At 36.8% G+C, this 22478-nt stretch overlaps 1 protein-coding gene across 1 annotated transcript in view; it reads left to right on the forward strand.

Annotated features, from left to right (window-relative positions):
• ABCG1 (ATP binding cassette subfamily G member 1) overlaps window positions 1–22478 on the forward strand; it is a 106563-nt gene that overhangs the window by 4190 nt on the left and 79895 nt on the right. Inside the window, exon 2 of the mRNA XM_069065680.1 lies at window positions 3716–3959. Coding sequence (XP_068921781.1) covers window positions 3716–3959 — 244 coding nt within the window. The remainder of the gene's footprint in view (window positions 1–3715; window positions 3960–22478) is intronic.

Here is a 22478-nt window from a genome sequence, read left to right on the forward strand (position 1 = left end):
GTGTGTGTGTGTGTGTGTGTGTGTGTGTGTGTGTGTGTGTGTGTGTGTTTCACATATGTATATAAGATTGTGATCTGGCTGCCTAGAGATTGGTGGTGCCCTTGACAATAACAGGAAAGTTATAAAGAGGGAAGGGGTAGAAGGACCTGGGGGGGAAAACATGAGTTCTGTTTTGGACATGTTGAGTTTGAGAGCCTTACAGAACATACAGCTCATTCAGATCAAAATAAGCAGTTGGTGGTATAGGATTGAAGCTCAGGCAAGAGGCTAGGTCTGGATAAAAGATAATAATTGGACCTATGATAAGATTACCAAGTGATATTTTTATGTCTTTTCAATAGTATACAGCTCTTCATGACTGTATGAGGGATTTTCTTGGCAAAGATACTGGAGTGGTTTGCCATTTTTTTCTCCACCTTACTTTACAGGTAAGGAAATGAGGTAAACATATAGAATAAAAAGAGAAGAGGGTCTAGACCAGAGTCCTAGGGGATCCCCGCAATGGCACGACATGGATGAAAAAAAAGTGACAAGAGATTGAGGAGGTAGCGGACAGACAGAAGGAGGGACAGACGGAGGAGGGAGAACATCCAGGAGGAAAAGGCACTTACCGGTTTGAAAGGCTGAGGACTGAGAAAAGGCTATTTGCCTTGGTAATTTAAAGGTCACTGGTAACATGGTGGATAGCAGTTGCAGTTGAATGATGAAGTTGGAAGATAGATTGCAAGGAGGGTTAAGGAAAGAATGAGAGTAGAGGACATAGTAGCAAAATGTAAATGACCTTCTCAAAGATTTTAGCCAGGAAGAAGAGGAGAAATAGAGGATGATAACTAGCAGAGATAGAAGAATCAAATACACACACACACACAAACATACACACACAGAGTTGGAAGAAACAGGGAGTTTTGTATCAGGAAAGGAATCAATAGATAAGGAGAGACTGAAGATAAGAGAATATCAATGATAGAGGGAACAATTTGCTGGAGAAGATTCAAGAAGATAGGATCAAAGATGAGTCTAGAGGAGCTGTCCTGGACTTAATCTGAGACTGAAGTGAAGAAGAGGGGTAAAATATTTGAATGATGTGAGATTAGAAGGGGGTATTCTTGATGAATAGTCTCATTTAATAATTTGTGTGCTTGTGTGTGTGTGTGTGTGTGAGAGAGAGAGAGAGAGAGAGAGAGAGAGAGAGAGAGAGAGAGACAGAGAGAGAGACAGAGAGACAGAGAGACAGAGAGAGAGAGAGACAGAGAGAGACAGAGAGAGAGATAGAGACAGAGACAGACAGAGGCGGGGGGGGGGAAGGGAGAGCAAGTGTGAGGCAAGGTTCTCAGCTGAGAGGGTGTGGTAGGGAACACTGAGAGGCTTGAAAAGAGAAGAGAGTGTTTGGGACAGCAGCTGTGGATGACACATCAAATCAGTCAAGGAGGAATAGAATGTTTGCCTTTCTTCATGGGAGCTCATTTGAATATTATTATTTTATCTAAGTCTGTAACATATACCTTTGGTAGTTTCTTATGGCACTAAAATCTGTGAATTAACTTTGGTAGTCATCATTTTTATTATATCAGTATAGCCCAGCCACGAACATTGACTATATTGCTATTTATGTTCTGCATTTCTTTGATGAGTGTTTCTATATGGTATCTACTATATAGATATTATGCTTTTATACATAGCTTCCTTGACCTTTTATGTATTTTTTTATTTTGAATGGAACTACTATTTCTTCCTATTATTGCCTCTTAGTTTTTTTTTATTATTAAGTAGAAATAATTTTGATTTTTTTGTGGGTTAAATTTGTAGCTTCCAATTCTCCTGAAGCTATTGTCTCATTTAATTTATTTGCTGTGATTTTCTTAAAATTCATGTCTGGTCATGTCACCATCCTATTTTATAATCTCCAGTGACTTTCTATTGCCACCAGGAGCAAACACAAAATGCTCCTTTGCATTCAAAGCCCTTCATAACCCAGTGCCCGCCTACCTTCTAGTCTTTTACATCTTACTTTCCAACAAGTACTCTTTGATCCAGTGAAACTGGTCTCCTGGCTATTCTTTAAACAAGGCACTCCATCATGCTGCTCTGGGCATTTTCTCTGCTCTTTTCTTTGCCTGGAATGTTCTCTCTCCTCTGCTATGACCTCCTAGACTTACTTTACATCTCAACTAAAATCCTACATTCTACAGGAAAACTTCCCTAAGTCCTCTTTTAATTCAAGTACTTTCACTCTTAATTACTTCCTGTTCACCATTATACACATAAATACATATGTGTATGTGCATGTGTGTATGTGTGTATATGTATATATCTTGCTTTATATATATTTGTTTACATGTCATCTCCTCCATTAGACTATAAGGTTCTTGAGGGCAGAAATTGCCTTTGGTCTCTTTTTATATCTTCAGTGCTTATCATTGTACCTTGCACACAGTAGGTGAGTCTGATTTTAGATGGTTCCAAAATGTACCAAAGGTATCTGCCACAAAATAGGCTTAGTTTTTACATTATTTTTTCTTCTCATTTTCGTATTTATTATAGGCTTGCTGAATGGCATTTTATCCATGCTTGTTTCCTACTTTTTTTTCCTTTAAAAATTGAAAATTTTTTTGATAGTCAAAGCTTAAACACTATTTCAGAGCAAATGTGACAAAAAGTTTGTGATTTCCAAAGTTTACATGCTCATTTGAAGCTACTATATTTTTTCTAAAGTTTTAAGAGGGGTACCTTGCTTGGTAAAATATGTGTACATCTTGGATTTCCTTTGTATTTTATAGTTCCTAGAATATTATTTATTCCCTTAGGGCTGTTGATCCATCACATCATTATTTTTGCTCTCTGTTACAAAAATACTTTGAGTCCTTGACACATAAGTTATAATTAAGCAATCAAAGGAAGTTTTGAAAATCAAAGCTAGATTTCAAAAAAAAAAGGAAATGGAAGCACCAGATGGTTGTTAAAAAAAAAAAACCAAACCCAACAACAGCAAACAATTCAATCTGCATCCACCAGTAAAGTGACTGTGTGATTTCAGACCTTTCTGTGCCATAGTTTCCTCATCTGTAGAGAGAAAAGAGTGTTGTGAAGATAAAATGGGATAATGAAGGAATATGATCATTACTAAAAAACTGAATGAGATTGTGTGAAAGGTAGGAAAAGAAGTAATTGAAATATTCTTTAGGTTGTGATTATATTTGCTTTATTTGCCTTAGCTATCACTTCATTCAGGCAATAAATATTTTTCAAGATGATGGCCATTGTTTTATACTTCAAAGAAAATGTTTTTATCATAATTATGACTTTATTTCATGATCCCTTGTAAAATTTTTGGCAATTCTACCTTTTTACATTTCAGTTAAAAAAATTATAGAAAAAATCAGCTAAAAACCTTTAAAATAAAAGCAGATACACTGTTGTTTATAATAGGGTATCATTTCCATTGGGATTTTCTTTTCTTTCTTTTTTTTTAAAAGCAATTGGGATTAAGTAACTTGCTCAAGGTTACACGGCCAGTTATTTCTGGGTGTGGTGCTAAGTATCTGAGCCCGGAATCGATCCCCAGGTCATCCTGACACTGGGGCTGGTGCCCTTACTTGCTGATCCATCTGGCCACCCCCTTTGGGATTTTCTTGATCTTGGTATTTCCTAATGACAAAGACTCTGCTTTCATCTATGTAATTTACAAGACCTTATTGCCTCCTTTTTTCTTCCCTAGAATGCCAGCAGTTATTCTCCAAGTGTAACAGAGCCAAAGTCAGTGTGTGTCTCAGTGGATGAGGTGGTTTCAAATAGTATGGACAGTACAGAGACTGACCTGCTGAATGGACACATGAAAAAGGTGGACAACAGTCTGACTGAAGCACAGCGTTTCTCCTCCCTGCCTAGGAGGGCAGCAGTGAACATTGAATTTAAGGACCTTTCCTATTCTGTTCCAGAAGGACCATGGTGGAGGAAGAAAGGTGAGGCAAGCTTATCTTTTGAAATTGAATAAAAAGTAATAGGGCAGGTGGAGCATAGTGAAAAAAGCATGGAACTGTAGTTGGTAAGCATATCTGTTGAATAAATCATTGGATGTCTCAGTGTATTGCTTTCTAAGTGGTAAAACAAGAAGGTAGAACTAGATTATCCAAAGTTCTAACAGATCTGATTCTATGTTATATTATCATAAAATGTTCCAACCTTGGGAAATTAAGGATGAGTGTCTTCAAACTTTGGTCATAGTCAAGTAATATGAAAAAGAAAACTTTGACATTGTAAGGTATTCATTCATCCTTTATTAGTCTTCTTCTTGGGGTCTGATCTTAGCACAGTTTTACTTTCTGAGGAGCTAGAAGAACTCTTTAATATCTGAAGATATACACTTTTATTTTCTTCTTCAGGCCAGCATATTATCCACTTAGTTTTAAAAGAGTATAGATTAAAGAAAAAAAGCTCCTTTTGGCCAAAGATTTCATTCTCCTTTACCATTTAGATGTGAATTTTATCTTCACCAAAATGTACTCAGATATGTGAGATTTGGTTATATGAGCTTTTGGTGTACATGAAAATAATATTAATTATGAAAACCGGGAATTTTAATTCAAGCTAAAAATATATAGATTTAAAAACTCCCACCAAAATGGCAAAAAACCTTCAATATATATTTTAAGAATTTTTTTTTGCATTTTTATTAAGAAGTGATAAACTTTTTATTTACAACAAATTTGAATTATAATTTTCTTTCCTTAATGTGACTGAATCAGGTTAAGAAAACTTTTATACATATATTTTATGAGTGCCTTTTTATTTAAATTATCCTAACAATTTTAACTTTTTAAAAATAGCTAGTAACTTCTACTAACCAATTGTTTATGACAAGAGATCTTTTTAGAAATTATTTACTATTTCATGTCAGAAGACTAGTAATGAATTCAGTTGAATCATATGCTTAGCAACGAAAGAAATAGAGAGTGTTGACTCTCGCTTGCCTTTGAGAAGATGGATTGTGCATAGACTTTTGGAAGTCTGTTTGAAGTTGAAGGGAATCAATAACTGATGTAAATTTTCAATTCTCTCAGGAATGTGGTTACTCATGTCTCTTCCTCATTTCTTATCTCCAGTTTCATGAAGTAAATATATTCTTGGATTAATATTTTATTTTCTTCATCCTGACCTCTTTGGGCTGCTGGCTTTTGTTTTCCTATATGTCTTGATAAATATAGCTTTTTTGGGTAAACTTCCCATAAGGTAATCTTTCCTTTGGATGAGAGAAAACTAATCAAGAGGAAGTCAGAACACATGTTGAAGAATGTTGTGCAGGAATCTTTACTAGTAATTTTATAAAGAAAAAAAAAGAAGTGATTAAGACACTAGTGGAAAATTACTTTTCATTAAGAAAGCAACTTAGTGGGGAAGCTAGGTGGTGCAGTGAATAGAGCACCAGCCCTGGAGTCAGGAGGACCTGAGTTTAAATCTGGCCTCAGACACAACACTTACTAGCTGTGTGATCTTGGGCAAGTCACTTAGCCCCAATTGCTCTGCCTTCCCCCCTCCAAAAAAACAAACAAACAAAAAAGAAAGCAACTTAATCTCAACATCTATTCTTTTCTTTTTGAGAAGAGACAATTATTAAGCTTTTATTTTCTATTAATATCATGTAGTTTGTCGAGTCTTAAGAAGCAGGACAGAACTGACTTTTGTAGTACTTTTGCATTTGAGGAATTTGAAATTATTTAAGTAATACTTACTTCAAAGCAATGCGCAAAAAAATGCAAAGATGAAAAATGATGTGACCTCTGCTCTTAAGGAGTTCATTAAGATGTATAAGGAGGACAACACATAAGGGAAAATTATATAAGAGAAATGGAAAGCGATCCCAGTACAGTGTTTTGAAGATTTTGTGGAAGGACAGATCGATTTCAGCTGATTGGGGAGATTAGGAAATGCCTCATGAAGGAGATGGTACCTGGTCTGGGCTAGAAGACAAATAGAGATGTGTAGGTGGTGGAAGGAACCTGTCCTAGGCATGAGTGGTGGCTTGCATGATTGTGTTGGAGAAAAAAAGAATACACTAATATTGGGGGGCAACTATTAGTCTGATTAAGCTGGCATCAAGAATGCTTGAAGGGGAATAGTGTGAAATGAAATTAGAAAAGTAGATTGAAAATAAATTATCAAGGACCTTGATAATAGATATATTGTAAAAGACTGACTATATTTCCCTCCCTACTATCCCACCTCCCACTTCTTCTATTCTCTACTTTGATCCCGTCCCTTTTCAAAAGTGGGTGCTTCCAACTTCCCTCCCCCCTACCTGCCCTCCCTTCCATCATCCCCCCTCTCATCCCCTTCCCCCCCTACTCTCCTGGAGGGTGAGATACCCTATTTAGTGTGTATTTCATTCCCTCCTCAAGCCAAATTCAATGGGAATCAGGTTGACCCATTCCCTTTTGCCTTCCTATTCTTCCCCTCCATTGTAACCATTTTCCCTTGCCTCTTCTATATGAGATAGTTTACCCCATTCTGTCTCTCCCCATCTCCTCTCATTATATTCTTCTCTCACCTCTTAATTTCACCTTTTAAGTATCATCCCTTCCTGTTAAATTGGTCCTATGCCCTCTATCTATGTATACCTGTACACATATATACACACATTCACATATGTATTCATATGCCCATATACCCTCATATATATATGTGTGTGTGTGTGTGTGTGTATGTATATTTCTATTTCCTTGAACTACTGAGAAAAGTTTCATCAGTTACAATTATTGTTTTTCTATGTAGGAATGTTAATAGTTCAACTTTGATAAGTTCCTTATGATTTCTTTTCCCTCTTTACCTTCTCATGCTTCTCTTGCTTCTTGTATCTGAATGTCAAATTTTCTATTCAACTCTGGTTTTTTTCAGCAAGAATGCTTGAAAGTCCTCTATTCTACTGAATAACCATATTTTCCCTGAAACATGATACTCAGTTTTGCTGGGTAGGTGACTCTTGGTTTTAAGCCCAGCTCCTTTGACCTCCAGAATATCATATTCCAAGCCCTTTGATCCCTCAGTGTAGAAGCTGCCAGATCCTGGGTTATCCTGATTGTGTTTCCACAATATTCAAATTCTTTCTTCTTGGCTGCTAATAATATTCTCTCTTTGGTCTGGGAATTCTGGAACCTGGCTATAATATTCCTAGGAGTTTTCTTTTTGGGATCTTTTTCAGGAGGTGATTGGTGGATTCTTTCAAGCTCTATTTTGCCCTCTGGTACTAAAACATCAGGGCAGTTTTCTTTGAGAACTTACTGGAGGATGATTTCTAGGTTCTTACTTTGGTCATGGCTTTCAGGTAGTCCAATAATTTTTAAATTATCTCTCCTGGATCTATTTTCCAGGTCAGTGGTTTTTCCCATGAGATATTTCACATTACCTTCTATTCTTTCATTTGTTTGGATCTGTTTAACAGCATCTTGATTTCTCATAAAGTCATTAGCTTCCATTTGCTCCAGTCTAATTCTGAAGCAATGATTCTCCTCAGTGAGCTTTTAAGATTCTTTTTCCATCTGGCAAATTCGGCTTTTCAAGGCATTCTTCTCCTCATTGCCTTTTTGAGCCTCTTTTGCCATTTGAGTCAGTGTGTTTTTTAAGGTGGTATTTTCCTCAGTCAGGCTGTTGACTCTCATTTCATAATTTTTTTGCATTGTTCTCATTTCTCTTCCCAATTTTCCCTCCACTTCTCTTATCTGCTTCTTAAGGTCCTCTATGGCCTGTAACCAGCTTGTATTTTCCTTTGAAGCTTTTGGTGCAGGAGTTCTGACTTCACTGTCTTCCTCCTGTTCCATGCTTTGCTCCTTTTCGTCCCCAAAACAGGGGTCTAATGTTTGAATCTTCTGTCTGCTTTGTTTCCTTTGCCTGGTCATGTCTCCCCTCTGTCACTTGACCCCTGGGCTTTTTGCCCCAGTAGGACTCTGCCACAAGACAGGGGAGCTTTCATCCCAAATGCTGGGGTTTTCTCAGCTGCCGGAGGTGTTAGATGGGTGCTCTCTCTGAGGTCTCCACATGCTCTGGCAAGCTGGACACACACCCCAGGACCTCCACCCTAGACTGCAGTCCAGATCCAAGAAGGTTAAAGCAAGAGCAATTACCCCTCAGACTGGTGCTTGGTCCCCCTACTCTCTGAAGGCCAGGGCTGAAGCTGCCACATGTTGCTGGCTGGCTGTGCCGGCTCTCAGCGGCTTGCACTCCTACTTAATATGTCCCAAAGTCCAGACTGCACTGACCTCTCACTTTTTCCTTCCCATCTATGTGTTAACAAATCTGGAAACAGCCACAGCTGCTGCTGATCTGGGGTGCCTCTGGCCAGCAGCTGGTCAGGCCCGTCCTGGGGCTAAAGCCTCGGAGTGGGGCTGGGCTCAGCTCCCAGAGCACTGCGCTGGCCCATTCCTGCCAGCCTGCTGGGCTGTCCTCAGTGGGAGGTTAGCTTCTGTGTGTCATTTTGTGGGTTCTGCAGCTCCAAAGTTTGTTTAGAGTTCCCTTTTTACGTGGATTGGGTAAGGTGGAAGCCGGAGCAGCGGGGAGGTCCTGCTTCTACTCCACCCAAGGACCTTGATGACAGGTTCAGAATTTTTAATTTTTTTCCTATGGATAGTTATTCTTTAAGTAGAAGGTAAAATGGCCAGAATTGTGTATTAGGAAACTCATTTTGGCAGCAGTGTGAAAAATAAATTAGAGAGGGGAGAAAAGAGGAAGGAGAACAGTTAAAAATCAAGTGAATGAAGATCTGTATAATAGGGTGATGGCTATGTGAGTGGAGAGGAGAGAAATGTGAAAAATATTTTGGAAGTAGAATCAATCGGATTTTACAACTGAATGGGTGTTGTGGGTGAAAGAAAAAGAAAAGTCAAAGGTGATTGACTTGACAAAAAATCAAAGATGATTTAATACTGCATAACAGGGAAGATGGTAATGCTGTCAAAATAATTTATTTTGGTAAATAAGTGAGTGTGTATGTGTGTGGGGGAGGGAGATTATGCTTTTCATTTTGAGCACTTTGAATATTAGGGTTCAAGTGAACATCCAAGTGGAGTTATATTTCAGCACAGTTGAGGGGAGGTTTTAGCTGTATAAGCAGAATTAGAAATTACCTGATCTAAGTTGAGAAATGAACACCACTTATAGCGAACACTAGACCTAGAATCAGGAAGACTTGAATTCAAATCCAGCCTCAGACACTTCTAGTTGTGTGACCCTGGCCCAGTCTCTTAACCACTATCTTCCTCAGTTTTCTCAACTGCAAAATGAGAGTAAAAATAGTGCCTAATTAGCCAAGTTGATGGGAGAATTAAATGATTCATAGTAGACACTATATAAATACCTCATTCCTTCTCATTTTCCCTTCAAAGTGATAAGATGAAGAAAAGACCTCCATTTGGGTATTAAGTGCTGTGCTTAAATTTGTTGTAACTCTGGGGTAGGTTCAATTGTGATCCAGGGGTGGGGAACTTTTGACCTTTTTGTGTTCTATGATTGAACAAATGAATGTACTTTACTTATGATTGGAAACTAATCTCCATTTGAGAAGAGAGGCTTTGTTATGGACTAAATGAAGGTACAGCCTAGGGGTGGAGTAGTATTTAGAACAAGGACTTTGTAATTTGTAATTGATTGAATGAATGTAAGGTCCTGGGGTGGGGTAGTACTTGGAGATTATTTAATCACACTTAGTATATGCTGTATTTTGAATGATGCCATATTTTGATCTTCTCTGTTCTTAATTTGTCACTGAATAAAATGGAGAGCACCCTATGCTGGTATTCTAAACCTTGAGAAGTTGCCTTTGCTTGGCATTACATTACACCAATTAAAATTAAAATGAATGTAATCCCCAACCCAGAAGTATACACATTTAGAAAACTGTGGGCAGAGTCTCATTTTGAATCTAATTTCCAATTGGGCATGTCAATTTTTTAAAATAAATTTTAATACTAGTCATTAAACATTTTTTAACAAGTTAAATGCAAGTGCATTTTTATCTTATCAGGGACTGACTATAATTTGGAGAAACCCTCAGGACTGGTCACTCCACACAGTTTTCCTTTTTCATTTTTCCTTTTCAGTCCTAGTCTTATGTGCCATGTACTCTGTATTATATCTGGACTCCATCTGAAGCTAAAAGTGAAGCTTTCTTCCTTCAATTTCTCAGAGTCCTCTATCAGAATCCTCCTGTTCACTTAATCTGGTCCTACCTCTATTAGAGGAGTATGGGATAGAGGACAGAACACTGAATTGGGAGCAGAAGGCTTGATTTTGTCATGTCAACTCAGCTTTCTAGAATCATAAGTTCATAGAGTAAGATCTGGACATGAATATCACTCATTTTATCGATGAAGAAACAAGACCCAAAAGGGTTATGTGACTTCCCAAGGTTATACAAGGTCAACTATGAAAAGTGAGTGGGCTTTTCAGCTCCTTCATGATCTCCAAGAAAGGAAAGACTAAGAAAGTTATCTGGGTGTCCTAGGGCAATGATAGAGACAGGTTTTTAACCTAGCTTCTCTGACCCTAAAGCCAGTGATATTTCTATTATTTCACCTTGCCTTTTTCTAAAGGATCATTTTTATTCAAATCCTTTGTTCCTGATGGCTCTGTGTGTATATAGGATGTTCCAGGGAGTTAGGAAAAGTAGAAAATGGACATATTAACAAAATTTATTTGAAGTCAGAGAAAACAAGAAGTTCTCTTAATTAGTTCAGAGCTCCACGTGATGTATTTTGGCAGCTATGTCCAAATAGAAGCAAGAATCTTACCCTATTTTTATGATATTCCCAGAGAATCCAGAGTTAAGGTTCCTCCTAAGGTTTTGACCCTATTGTGCTTACTTTTGATAGATTTTTGGAGCTCTGCTCCCTTGTTTGATTCTGTGGCAGTAGCAAGAGAAGTTTTGAGCTTTTTTTTTTTTTAAACTGAGTGAATGCTTATGATGAGGTGTTTCTCATCAGTAGAGCTTGTACATTTTTATTTTCTCATTGTAGTATATTTTCAATTAAGTATTCTCTCAATGTAGCTTAAGGTAGACAACTTGGATTAGGGACTATGTTTACAAACTTTCAGCACATTAAATATACTGGTGGTGTTCAGTACTTTACATTAGAGCCTGACTATAAAACACTATGACCACAATGTCATAGAAAAATCATCAAATTTTAGTGTTGGAAGAGCCCATAAAAACCATTTAGTCAACCTTCCTCACTTCACATATAAGACCCAGAATCCCACAGAGATAAAGTGACCTGTCCAAAGTCACACAGTTAATTTGTGGCAGATCTGGAACTTAGATTCCAGTCTTTGTGACTTTCATTTCCTTATTCTTTCAACTGCAAAATTCAGATCTGCCTTGGATGCTATTGAAAAATATCAGGAGGATAATGCTATTGTTTCACCTAACATATAGATCTTTTTTTTTTTTTTTAAGCAATCAGGGTTAAGTAACTTGCTCAAGGTTACACGACCAGTTATTTCTGGGTGTGGTGCTAAGTATCTGAGCCCGGATTTGATCCCCAGGTCATCCCTACACTGGACCCGGTGCTCTTACTCGCTGAGCCACCTGGCTGCCCCTTAACATATAGATCTTTGATAGTAGTGATCCCAATTAGTAAGAGCTTGGCAAAGAAAGGTAATACCACAGCTACTATGGTTTTTAAACCATTCAAAGAACCAAGAGCTTTGAAATATTTCAAAGAAAAAATCTGTTTATAGAAAGTATTGTTTTGTGGGGAAGAGAGGTTCAAGCATTGACTCTGTTAAACTCGAGTTCAAATATACAAAAGCTTAGTGGCATATTGCTTTTTCAATTGCATTTATGCTTTTTTCATATGATTAATGATCTCTTTAGAGAGAAACCTAGATCATGTAATGGATTCCCAGTAGAGAACATAATTCTGAAAGGAATTACACTCAAGAGAATAAAACAGTTCCTAAGGACACCTTCTCATACTTCTCATGTAGTAATTACTTTCCCACAAGGAATTAACTCATGTAGGATAAGCTGATGGGACAAAATAATTTGGAAGAGTATACTATCATTTCAGATCACAAACAGAAGGTTGGGTTTTTTTTCAAACTTTGTAAAAATTTTAACTTTAAAGTTTGGTTTTAATATTTACGTTGTTTTTAAATCTCTTCCAAGATTGTAAGGATTTATTCAATTAAAACTATGGAGGTATTGTAGAAGGTCTCTTTTTGGCAAGTTTTTACATTCTTAGCTATGTTGTCTCATAGGATAGACCTACTGATAACATATGTAGACATTGCATCTATTAGTCAGAAGACTTTATTAAATACCTTCTATGTGTCAAATACTGTCTCACTGAGCTTTTAATTATTTTTAAGTTAACTCTTAGGCTAACTGCTGTAAGGCAACTTTTTTAATTCATTTAATTAGGTGTACAATGGAAGAGGGATTTTGATTTTACTATAGAGAGTACCTGCCCTAAGTATCCATCTGCCTATGATATGAATCTGGTATGATGGTATTGCTATCCTTTAAGCAAGTCACATTATTTTTAGAAATAGAATACATTTACTGAGACATTGTTGTAATGTTTAGGCTGAGAACCAAACTAATGAAGTAGGATAGTCTTACAAAGTATGTGTGCCTGTAATATATAATTTTTCAGTCAATTTATCATTTTCAGAGGTAAACATTTTTAAAACCCTGTAATTCAATATTTTAGCAGCATGATTACCCCCCAAATTGAGGAATTAAAAATGCCAGGTCACATTCTGTTAGATTATATTTAATAGTTATATTTTATTTGTAAAATTGTTTTTCTCAAAATTACTTTCTTTTCACCTCCCTAACATGACAAAAGAGAAATATCAACCAGCCTAGTAGTATTGAGATAACAACTAGCCTTGTAATAACAGGCTGGTGAAAATGAGTGAAGTTTATTAACAAATATCTTTTGGGAACTTCAAGAAGAGAAGTTTGCCTTCTACCCAAATTCACTATGACCCCATCAAACCCTTTTGGATGGGGATTTTCATCAGGAAAATCAAACTCCAGAGCTTGTGGCAAATCAAACAGAATTTCATATTCACAATCTTGTCCATTTCTAGCTGCTTTTTACTTATTCCTCATTTCATTCATTCTGTGCTCTTCCTTACAAGATCATTCCCCAGCAAGTAGTATTTTAGTTCTTAATCAGTCAAGAAAATTAGGAAGAAATTATATCCAAGCCCTCTGAGAAGTCTCTATGTACCTAGGAACCTTGATTCCAATTTTTTAAAAGGATTTCTATTGAACTGTATGTTACTCGACTGAATCATGACATTCTGTGTGATAATTTGCCTTTAATAATTTGTATCTCAATTTTGTTAATACTGGTCATGGGGTAAGCTAATTTTTCAGAATGAAATTGCTTCAGAAGTTTTAAAGGGTTCACGGTTGACTTAATGAATGAACTACCTTTCAGAATTTTGGGGGAATATAATGGTTGGATTTGGGAGAGGAACATTATTGCTCAAAAAAGTCTAATTGTATTATTTGTCATACCATTCAATATCTTCATTTGGGGCCATCTCATATATTTATATAGTAACCATTTAATAACAACCTCTTTTTTTTTTTTAAAGTAGCAGAGGCCATTCGGAACATGTAGCTGAAGACTTGCTTGGTCTTCACAGATTTGAAAAGATGGAACATGTTCTAAATGTTTTTGAACCTTCTGGTAGCAGTATATTTAGGTTTGCAGTAAAATGACAGAATAGACTTTGTTAATAGAATCATAGATTTAGAGCTGAATGGGACCATAGAAATCCTTGAATTTATCCATTTTACAGATAAGGAAAATCAGACACAGAGAGATTAAGTGACTTGGTCAGAATCACACAGCTGGTCAGTGCCTGGGGCAGGATTCAAGCTCAAATTTTGTGACTCAAAAAATCACCGAATTTGAGATGTGAAAGGGACCTCAGCTGCTCTCTAGACCACCCCATATATATATATATATATATATATATATATATATATAACATACTTGACAAGTGGTCATTTAAACTCTGCTTGAAGACCTCCAAGGAGGGGTAACACTCACCACCACCACCACTACCACTGCTCTTGGCATCTCATCCTACTTTTGGACAACTCTAATTGTTAGGAAATTTTCCCTGATATTGAGCTTATATTGGCCGCTGTGTGACTTTCATCTCTGGCTTTTGGTTCTGCCCTCTGGGACAAAACAAAACAAACCCAATCCCTTTTCCATAAGACAGTCCTTTGGATATATATTTTTAAATTAATATTTCAATTTATTATTTATTTTAAACATTCCTTTCCTTTTAAATTTTGAATTCCAAATTCTCTCCCTTCCTCACCCATTGAGAAGGCAAGCAATATAATATCAATTATATGTGTCAAATCACGCAAAATATATTTCCATATTTGCCTATTCAAAAAAAAGCAAGAGAAATTAAAAAGTGAGAAAATTATATTTCAATTTGCACTCAGAGTTCATCAGTTCTCTATCTGGGGTTGGATAACATTTTTTCATCATTAGTCCTTTGAAAATATCTTGAGCATCATTGTATTGGTTAGAGTAGTCAGATATTTCATAATTGATTACCTTTACAACATTGCTGTTACTATGCACATCTCAGAAAAAGAATTGATAATTAAAGTCCTAAAGCCCCCATGTTATACATGAATGTAATTGCAAGGTATGTGCCCCCTCCTTCTCCCACCTTAGCAAAATAACTCCTTTACTCCTTTCTAAATATAAATAAGCATACCGTGTTTCCCTGATAATAAGACCTATCCTGAAAATAAGCCCTCCCCTTACTGTGTAAGATTCCTCTAAAATAAGCCCTCCCCCGAAAATAAGCCCTATTGAGATTGCTACTGTAGTGAAGGTGATCCCCTGCGCTACACACTACATTAAGGTACCCTCTGTATGCACCGTCCCCCCCGCCCCCGTGAAACGCATGCCGCGCTCCGAGCTGCATCCAATCAGAGCTGCAGCAGTGAGCGCGTCATCCTGTTCTTCCCCAGTGATTTGCTTGCTGGCGCCATTGAGAGCAGTGCCGTGGAGGAGAGCTGAGGCAGGACAACATAAGCCCTCCCCTGAAAATAAGCCCTCTGGTGTTTTTCTTTCCAAAAAAAAATAAGAAGACAGTGTCTTATTATTGGGGAAACACGGTAGAAGTTTCATAGTCACAACCACTGGTTCCACCCTCTAAGTATATGTTTTATATATACAAGCTTAAGGGGTACCAAGGCACTGTCTGAGTTCACACTGTGTGTACCTCAGACAAAGTTCTAGTCCCTCCCCTTGCATATAGCTACACCCTTCCAAAAGCTGTATAAAAAACTCCCACTGGTTAGCCAGTCCTAACCAGAGCAGAACCATCATCTTGGTCACTAAGGTTGACTTGCTAGTGGGATAGGGGAGCTTACCTGACTCTGCCCAAGGGGAACCACCATCCAGTAGACTTAATGGGGTGTAAGCATGTACCCCTGTAAGCATGGACAGCTCCCAGCAGACAGCTCTCATCAGTCTTGTCCAACACCATTCCTGGTCTTATGCATTTATACTTATCTTTATAATAAACATCATGTCTTCTGCATCACTCTCGACTGGACCTAAGTTTTTCATGGCACTGGTACTCATGTCAAATTTTGACATCTCCAATTCTTCTTGCTTCATTTTGCATCAGTTCATGGTTTGTTTTTACTATGTTTTTCTGAAACTACCCCCTTCATCATTTCTTATAGCACAATAGTACTCCATCACAATCATATGCCACAACTTCTTCAAACATTCCCCCATTAATGAGCATCCCCTCAATTTCCAATTCTTTGCCACCACAAAAAAGAGCTGCTATAAATATTCCTTATTTTTTTTTTATCTCTTTGGGATATAGGCCTGGTAGTGATATTGTTGGGTCAAAGTGTATGCACACTTTTATAGACCTTTGGGTCTAGCTCCGTATTGTTCTCCATAATGATTAGACCAGTTCATTACTCTACCAGTAGTTTATTAGTGTATCTATTTTTCCTCATACTCTTAAGAATTTGCAGTTTCTTATAGGTGTGAAGTGATCCCTTCAGTTATGTGAAGACAATCATCCTTCCGTCTTCTCTTCTCTAGGCTAAATAAACCCAGTTCGTTCAACAAGTATTCATATGGCATGGACTCAGGGCTCTTTACCATCCTGATTTCCCTCCTATGGAAACTATCTGAAACTAATCAATGTCCTTCTTATACCATGGTGCCCTGAACAGAGCCTGAAATTCTATATAAAGTATAATGAAGACATAGTAGTATGTACCTATTACCACACTACTCCTTGAAGCTATGACGTTCTTAATGTAGTCCAAGGTTGTGTTAGCTCTTTTCAGCTGTGTGATAAGAGGATGCCTAGCTTTTTCTGAGGCCCTACCCCAATCAGGTTATGCTACTATTTTTCTTCAAGAGGTACTGAACCTCATCTTGAGAGTTAATTGGCTCAGGAGACTGGCTCAGGTTGTTGATTAAGTTTCCTGTTTGCCTGAGTAAGAAAGGCCACTGGGAGCTTCAGGTCCCTCTCTGAGGCTTCTGACTATGGAACCACAGCATGACTAACAAAGGAAGCTGTGTGCCCCTGCCTGAATTAATGTTACATCCTTACCAAGTATCCTTGTTGATTGTCCTTCCTTTGTTATGACTAAGAAAATCTTTTGCTAACTGTTAAATGACCTGTGAGCTACTAATTTCTTTCTGTTATCAGGCCTAAATTACAAGGTACTAGGTTGTCAGGCTTAGCCCATTGACCGGCTACTCCATCACACTGATTTTTCCTGTTGAACTTGAAACCAGATCTTTTTTCAGAACAACTGCTGGTCAATCATGTCTCTCACATTTTATAATCATGAAGTTGATTTTTTTTTATACCCAAGTGTTACTTTGCATTTATCCCTATTGAATTTCATCTTATTAGATTTTCAAGATTCATTTGAATCCTGTCATCCAATGTGTTAGCTATCCTATCTAGATAATTTAAATATTCATTCTCAAATTCCTGCTAGGACCTAAAGTAAAGCTCATAATAGTATGTTTTGTAGCCCTTATCCTCTTACTTTTTTAATGGGACATTTGCTCTTTTCATTTTGTAGTACCTTTACTGTTTCTCTGTTCTTTTTAGCATCACTGAGCACTCTTAACATTCACATCTTCCAGTTCATTCAGAACCTGAGAATGAATAACATTTGGATTGTTGTTTAGTTGTTTCTGACTCTTCATGGCCCCATTTTTGAGTTTTCTTGGCAAAGATACTGAAGTGTTTTGTTTTCCTTCTCCAGCTCATTTTACAGATGAGGAAACTGAGGCAAATAGGGTTAAGTTATCTGCCCAGGGTCACAAAGCTAGTAAATGTCTGAGGCCAGATTTGAACTCATAAATATAAGTCTTCCTGACTCTAGGCCCAATGCTCTATCCATTTCATCACCTAGCTGCCCCCTAGACTAGGTGATTTCAATTGATCAGGGTAGGTAGGTATTCTCTTATTATGTCCTTACTTACCTATCTCTTACTTATTACCTTATTAACCATTGTCTTACTTATCAGCTTCCTATTAATCATTTTTGTTGTCATTTACAATATAAAGATAATTCTTCTTTGCAGATAAAATAAATAAAATATGAATTAAGCAGCTTTCCCTCTCTCTTTTATTAGTTTTACCTCCTCCATGCAAAGGTCCTAGCCCTTTTTTCAATCTTCTCTTTTCTTCTAATATAGCTTATATTATTTTTTATAACTTTTCTTGCCAGCCTCAGCTAATTATGAATTATAGCTTTCTTTACACTATTTTTTACAGAACTATGGTAAATTTTTATCTATGTATCTATCTATCCATCTAGTCTTCTCTCTCCCCTATTCTTTTTCATCTAAGATCCTTTAGACTCTAAGCCTAGAATTCTATATTTAATACTCAGCAGTTTCATCTAACATTTTTCTAGTATGACAGAACTAAACTCACCACATTTAAACCATAAGGACAGGTGGCATTTTATTTAGCATAAAACTCCTTTTATTTATAAATTGGAACAAAATTATTTACCAAATCTGTTTGGGGAGGCAATTGCTTCTAGAATAAGATGAGACTTTTTAAGGAGTAAAAATGAACATTACTGCCAGAGAGCTTGTATGTTAGTGGCAAAATATACAAAATATACCCTACCAACCCCGAGGTTGTGAGGGTGTCACAGTGAATAGGGTATTGGACTCGGAGTCAGGATGACTTGACTTCAAATTCAGCCTCATATTACTTGTATGATCTTTTGCAAATCATATAACTTCTGTCTGCTTAAGTTTCCTCTTCTGTAAAACAGGATAATAATAGTACCTACCTCAAAGGGTTATTTTGAAGATAAAATGACATACTATTTGTAAACATAGTATTTGTAAAGAGCTTTATGAATCTCTAAACACTATCCAATGCTATCTATTATGATTATTAATATTAATAATGCTATATTATCCACACTATTACACTTAAATTAAAGGAATTGAATAAAAAAGCTTGATCTCTAATGAGATTGTAGTTTGAAAAAGTATGATACTCCTATTTTGACACAACATGGTGTCATTGCCTCCAGAGAAAGATACTATAATATTTTTGGTTCTTAATTCTTACCTGGTGATAGTTGGCTACTATACCCAATTGAGTAAGTAACATGGCTTCCAAATTGTTACATACCAATGTGACTCACAAGATTGTGACAGTTTTCAAATGAGACATGATTGGAATCAGAGGCTAAGTTGGAAAACCAATCAGTATAACCTTCCCCCCAATACAGGAATCCCTGCAATACGAGGTCCCTGAGAGATGGCATTCTCGGCTTTATTTGAAAGTGACTGATAATCCACTATGTCATGCAGCAACCCTTTCTATTTTGGATTGATTCTAAGTGTTAGAAAATTCTTGCTTATATTGACCTGAAATCTGGCTCCCCATAATTTCCACAAACTTGGCTCCTACTTTCTTCTCTGAGGTTACATTTGCTTAACATGAATGCTTAGGACTAGAAAAAAGGGGAAACAAACTTAACCCCAAATGCTAATAAAATATAATTAGCCTCTTTATACTGAAAGATCACTTCAACCTGGAATTCCTTCCTTGGAAGTTCCCTCTACCTTTTAGGACCCTCCCTCTGATCAAATGATTTCTTACAGAACTTCCATTTAAGTGGGGGTGTCCAGGCCAGTCATCTCCTTGTTTGTCACCAGGTTGTATTCTGAACTAAGTCCATCAGTATTGTATGCCAGCTCCATGATGGCATGCTTGCATGGGTTCTGTGCTTTCTGATTCACCAATGGAGGGAAGCAGGGCTGTGTGTTTAGCATGATGTTTTCAGCAATGTTGTCAAATGCCTTCGAAGAGGATGAAAACAGTAACAAGGTCAGCTCCTACACTAATGGTAAATTATTTAACTTGAAAAGGCTACAAGCCAAGACTAAAAGTGAGGAAAAGTTATATACAACTTTTTGTTTATGGATGATTGTGCACTCAATGAGCTTCTGAGGCTGAGATGCAGCAGAGTATGGATTGATTCTCTGCTACTTGTGCTAATTTTGTCCTTACAATTAACACCAAGAAAGCAGAGCTTCTCCACCAGTCAGTGCCACCCCAACCATATGTGGAACCATCAATTACAGCAAATGGAAAAATTTTGGATACTTTGAATAAGTTTACTTACATTGGCAGTATGCTTCCCACTGATTTTCACATAGATGATGAAGTTGACACATGCCTCGCTAGAGCTAGCGCAGTGTTTGGAAGTCTCTAAAGGAAAGTGTGGAGAGATGAGGTATTAGCCTGCTTACCAAACTGAAGTTACTGTTCTGATCTCTTTGTGGTATGACTGTGAAACCCAGATAGCATACCAGTGCCATGCCAGGAAATAGACTTGTTTCCATTTGATTTCCCTTAGGAAGATTCTGAAGATCATCTGTCAAGATAAAGTATTAGACATGAAGTCCTTTCTCTAGCTGAACTGTTAAGCATTCAAACTGTAGTACAGAGAGCTCAACTCTGATGGTCTGGTCATGTTGTTTGAATGCCAGATTTCATTAGCCTAAGAGGTCAGAAGAAGCAATGCAATTACATCTTAAGGCTTCTCTGAAGGACTTTGGATTGATTGTGAGACATGAGAGACACTGGCATAGGACTGCCAAGCATGGCGTGCCTGCATCAAAGAAGGTTCTCTGTTTTATGATCAAATCAGAATCATAGTAGCTCAAAAGAAACATGAGATGTGCATATTTAAAGACATCTCCACTACAAACGTTCATATGGACTATTTGTGCCCAAACCTGTGGTAGAGCCTTCTAAGCTCATATTGGTCTGATCAGCCACAGTTGGCCACACTACACCTTGACTCCCACAGTGATGTTATTTTGGTTGTCTTTGAGCATGAACAACAACCATTCATGCCCCCAATTGGGTATCTTCCCTCATTCCTGCTCCTCTCTAGCTTTTCAAATTGCTTTTATGTGTAGTCTTTTCACTTTTAAATGTAAATTCCTTAGAAGCTGTAGCATAAATAAATAAAAATTCTAAATATGTGTCTGAGGGTAGACATGTCTAGGGCAGTGGGTAGGGAAGAAAAAAGGGGGGAAAATAAATTTACATAATAGCTTTGTTATGTATTTAAAAGAAATAGCAAGTTGTACATAATAGATTTGCAGCTCCATGTGCAATCATCTTTTTAAAAATACACTATATTATGGAAATGCTTGTTTTGTTGCATAACTTAAAAATAAAATAAATTTTAAAACATATGCTTCTTAAAGACAAAACAAAAATATTTTCCTACTAGAAAATTTACCACTTGAAGAAATTAAACAAAACCTATTTACTTAGCTAAATTTTTTCTTTACTTAAAGATACTTCTTCAAGTATCCTTCATAACTCCTAGGAGATCTATATTCCTCTCATATGTCTTTATTTTCCTTTTTCTGACCTCTGGGGTTTATAGCAGAAAACTTCCTCCTAGCTTGTTTTACTAAATTACTTCTCCTTTTCTCATGACCTTTTTCTTATTTTCTTCAAATTACCTTTGCCTTTGTGATAGCTCTGCTTTTCTTTGTTTGAAAAGGAGGAAAGAAATAGCTGGGATTTTTTTTTCCTTCTTGATTTGTCAGAATGTCTACATGGATTTCAGAGATACATATCTTCTAATTCTCTGTTAGGATATGGTTACAAATGCTTTCAAGCAACTTTCGTTTTAAACAAGACTTATATTTGCTTGTGTCTCTGATGTGGACTGCCTGAAAGATTGCCTTCTTTGAGAGATCTGAATTGTGAATGATCAGGAGTAGAATTTTCTTCTTAATTTTGTGATAATCTTTGGAGGGAGATACTAGTAAAAGATCTGTTATTTCATGATCAGGTGCACTGAAGCAGATTGCCCGGCTGCATGCCCAGACCAGGATTTCTCTCACTGCCTTAAGTAGGGTGTTACTTTCGGTTAATGCACTATAGTAACCTCTGCTATGATGCATTATCTAAAGGAAGCACGTTCCAATTGGCTGTTCTTTACACTGTTGCTAAGTTAGGAAAAGAAGGAAAAGATGCCAAGTAATAAGAGCTCTCCTCCTCCCTCCCCCTCCCCCCCTCCCGGCTTTTCTCTAAAGTGGACGATTTATATTATAGGCTTTAGGTTTGAATAGACTGCTAAGTCAGGAGCACAGTACTGATCCATGGCAGGGTGATGACTTAGCATATCACAGGACACAAGTTCAAATCCCGATTCTGTCTCTATCAATGTGACCTTGAGTTAAGTCATTTCTCCTGTCAAGGGCCTCAGAGTTTCCTTATCTATAAAATGAAAATAAAATTAGATTAGATGGATAATTTCTAAGACTGCTTCTGAATTTACATTCTGTAATTATGAATAACAAGAATGTTTAGCCTCTTTGCCAATAAAGAGTAGATATTTTAGTTTCTGTGTTAGCATTTTGATTGGCTTAATTTTTTCTTAATGAATATACCAAAACAGCTCTAATGAAAAGTTTTAATCCAGAATGATTATTTTTATGTTTATAGGTGCTTTCTTTTTTAAATTTAGTAAAAAAAAAAAAAAGCACAAGTATTATTTTCATTAATGTGAAAAAGTCAGAATTATCTTTTTCTGAAAAATCATTGTAATAATTTAGAGTTTTTTAAATCATTGTACCTCAACAGCTTTTAATGTGAACTATGTTCACGATTGTTTAAGGTTTTACAATTTTGAAATTATGAAGTTATGAAATATATGTATTTTGGGTACTTTAAAAAAAAAAGGGCAAATTGTACAATTAAAGGTTGAAAAAGTTTGCCTTGTAGCACAAGAGAGAAATAACTTTAGGAATTTAAACAGAATGTATGTTGTCATAATGTGTTCTAAGTGAACAGTTGAAAATAGCCATGGAAAATTCTAGACCACGAGATGAGCATATTTAAAGAAGCTAAAACAGTGAATATTAAGTTGCAGT

The sequence above is a fragment of the Petaurus breviceps genome, unplaced genomic scaffold (genome assembly GCF_028583685.1).
Source record: "Petaurus breviceps papuanus isolate PSGF00001 unplaced genomic scaffold, PetGlider_PUasm1.0 90700, whole genome shotgun sequence".
In the NCBI taxonomy this organism is placed as follows: Eukaryota; Metazoa; Chordata; class Mammalia; order Diprotodontia; family Petauridae; genus Petaurus; species Petaurus breviceps.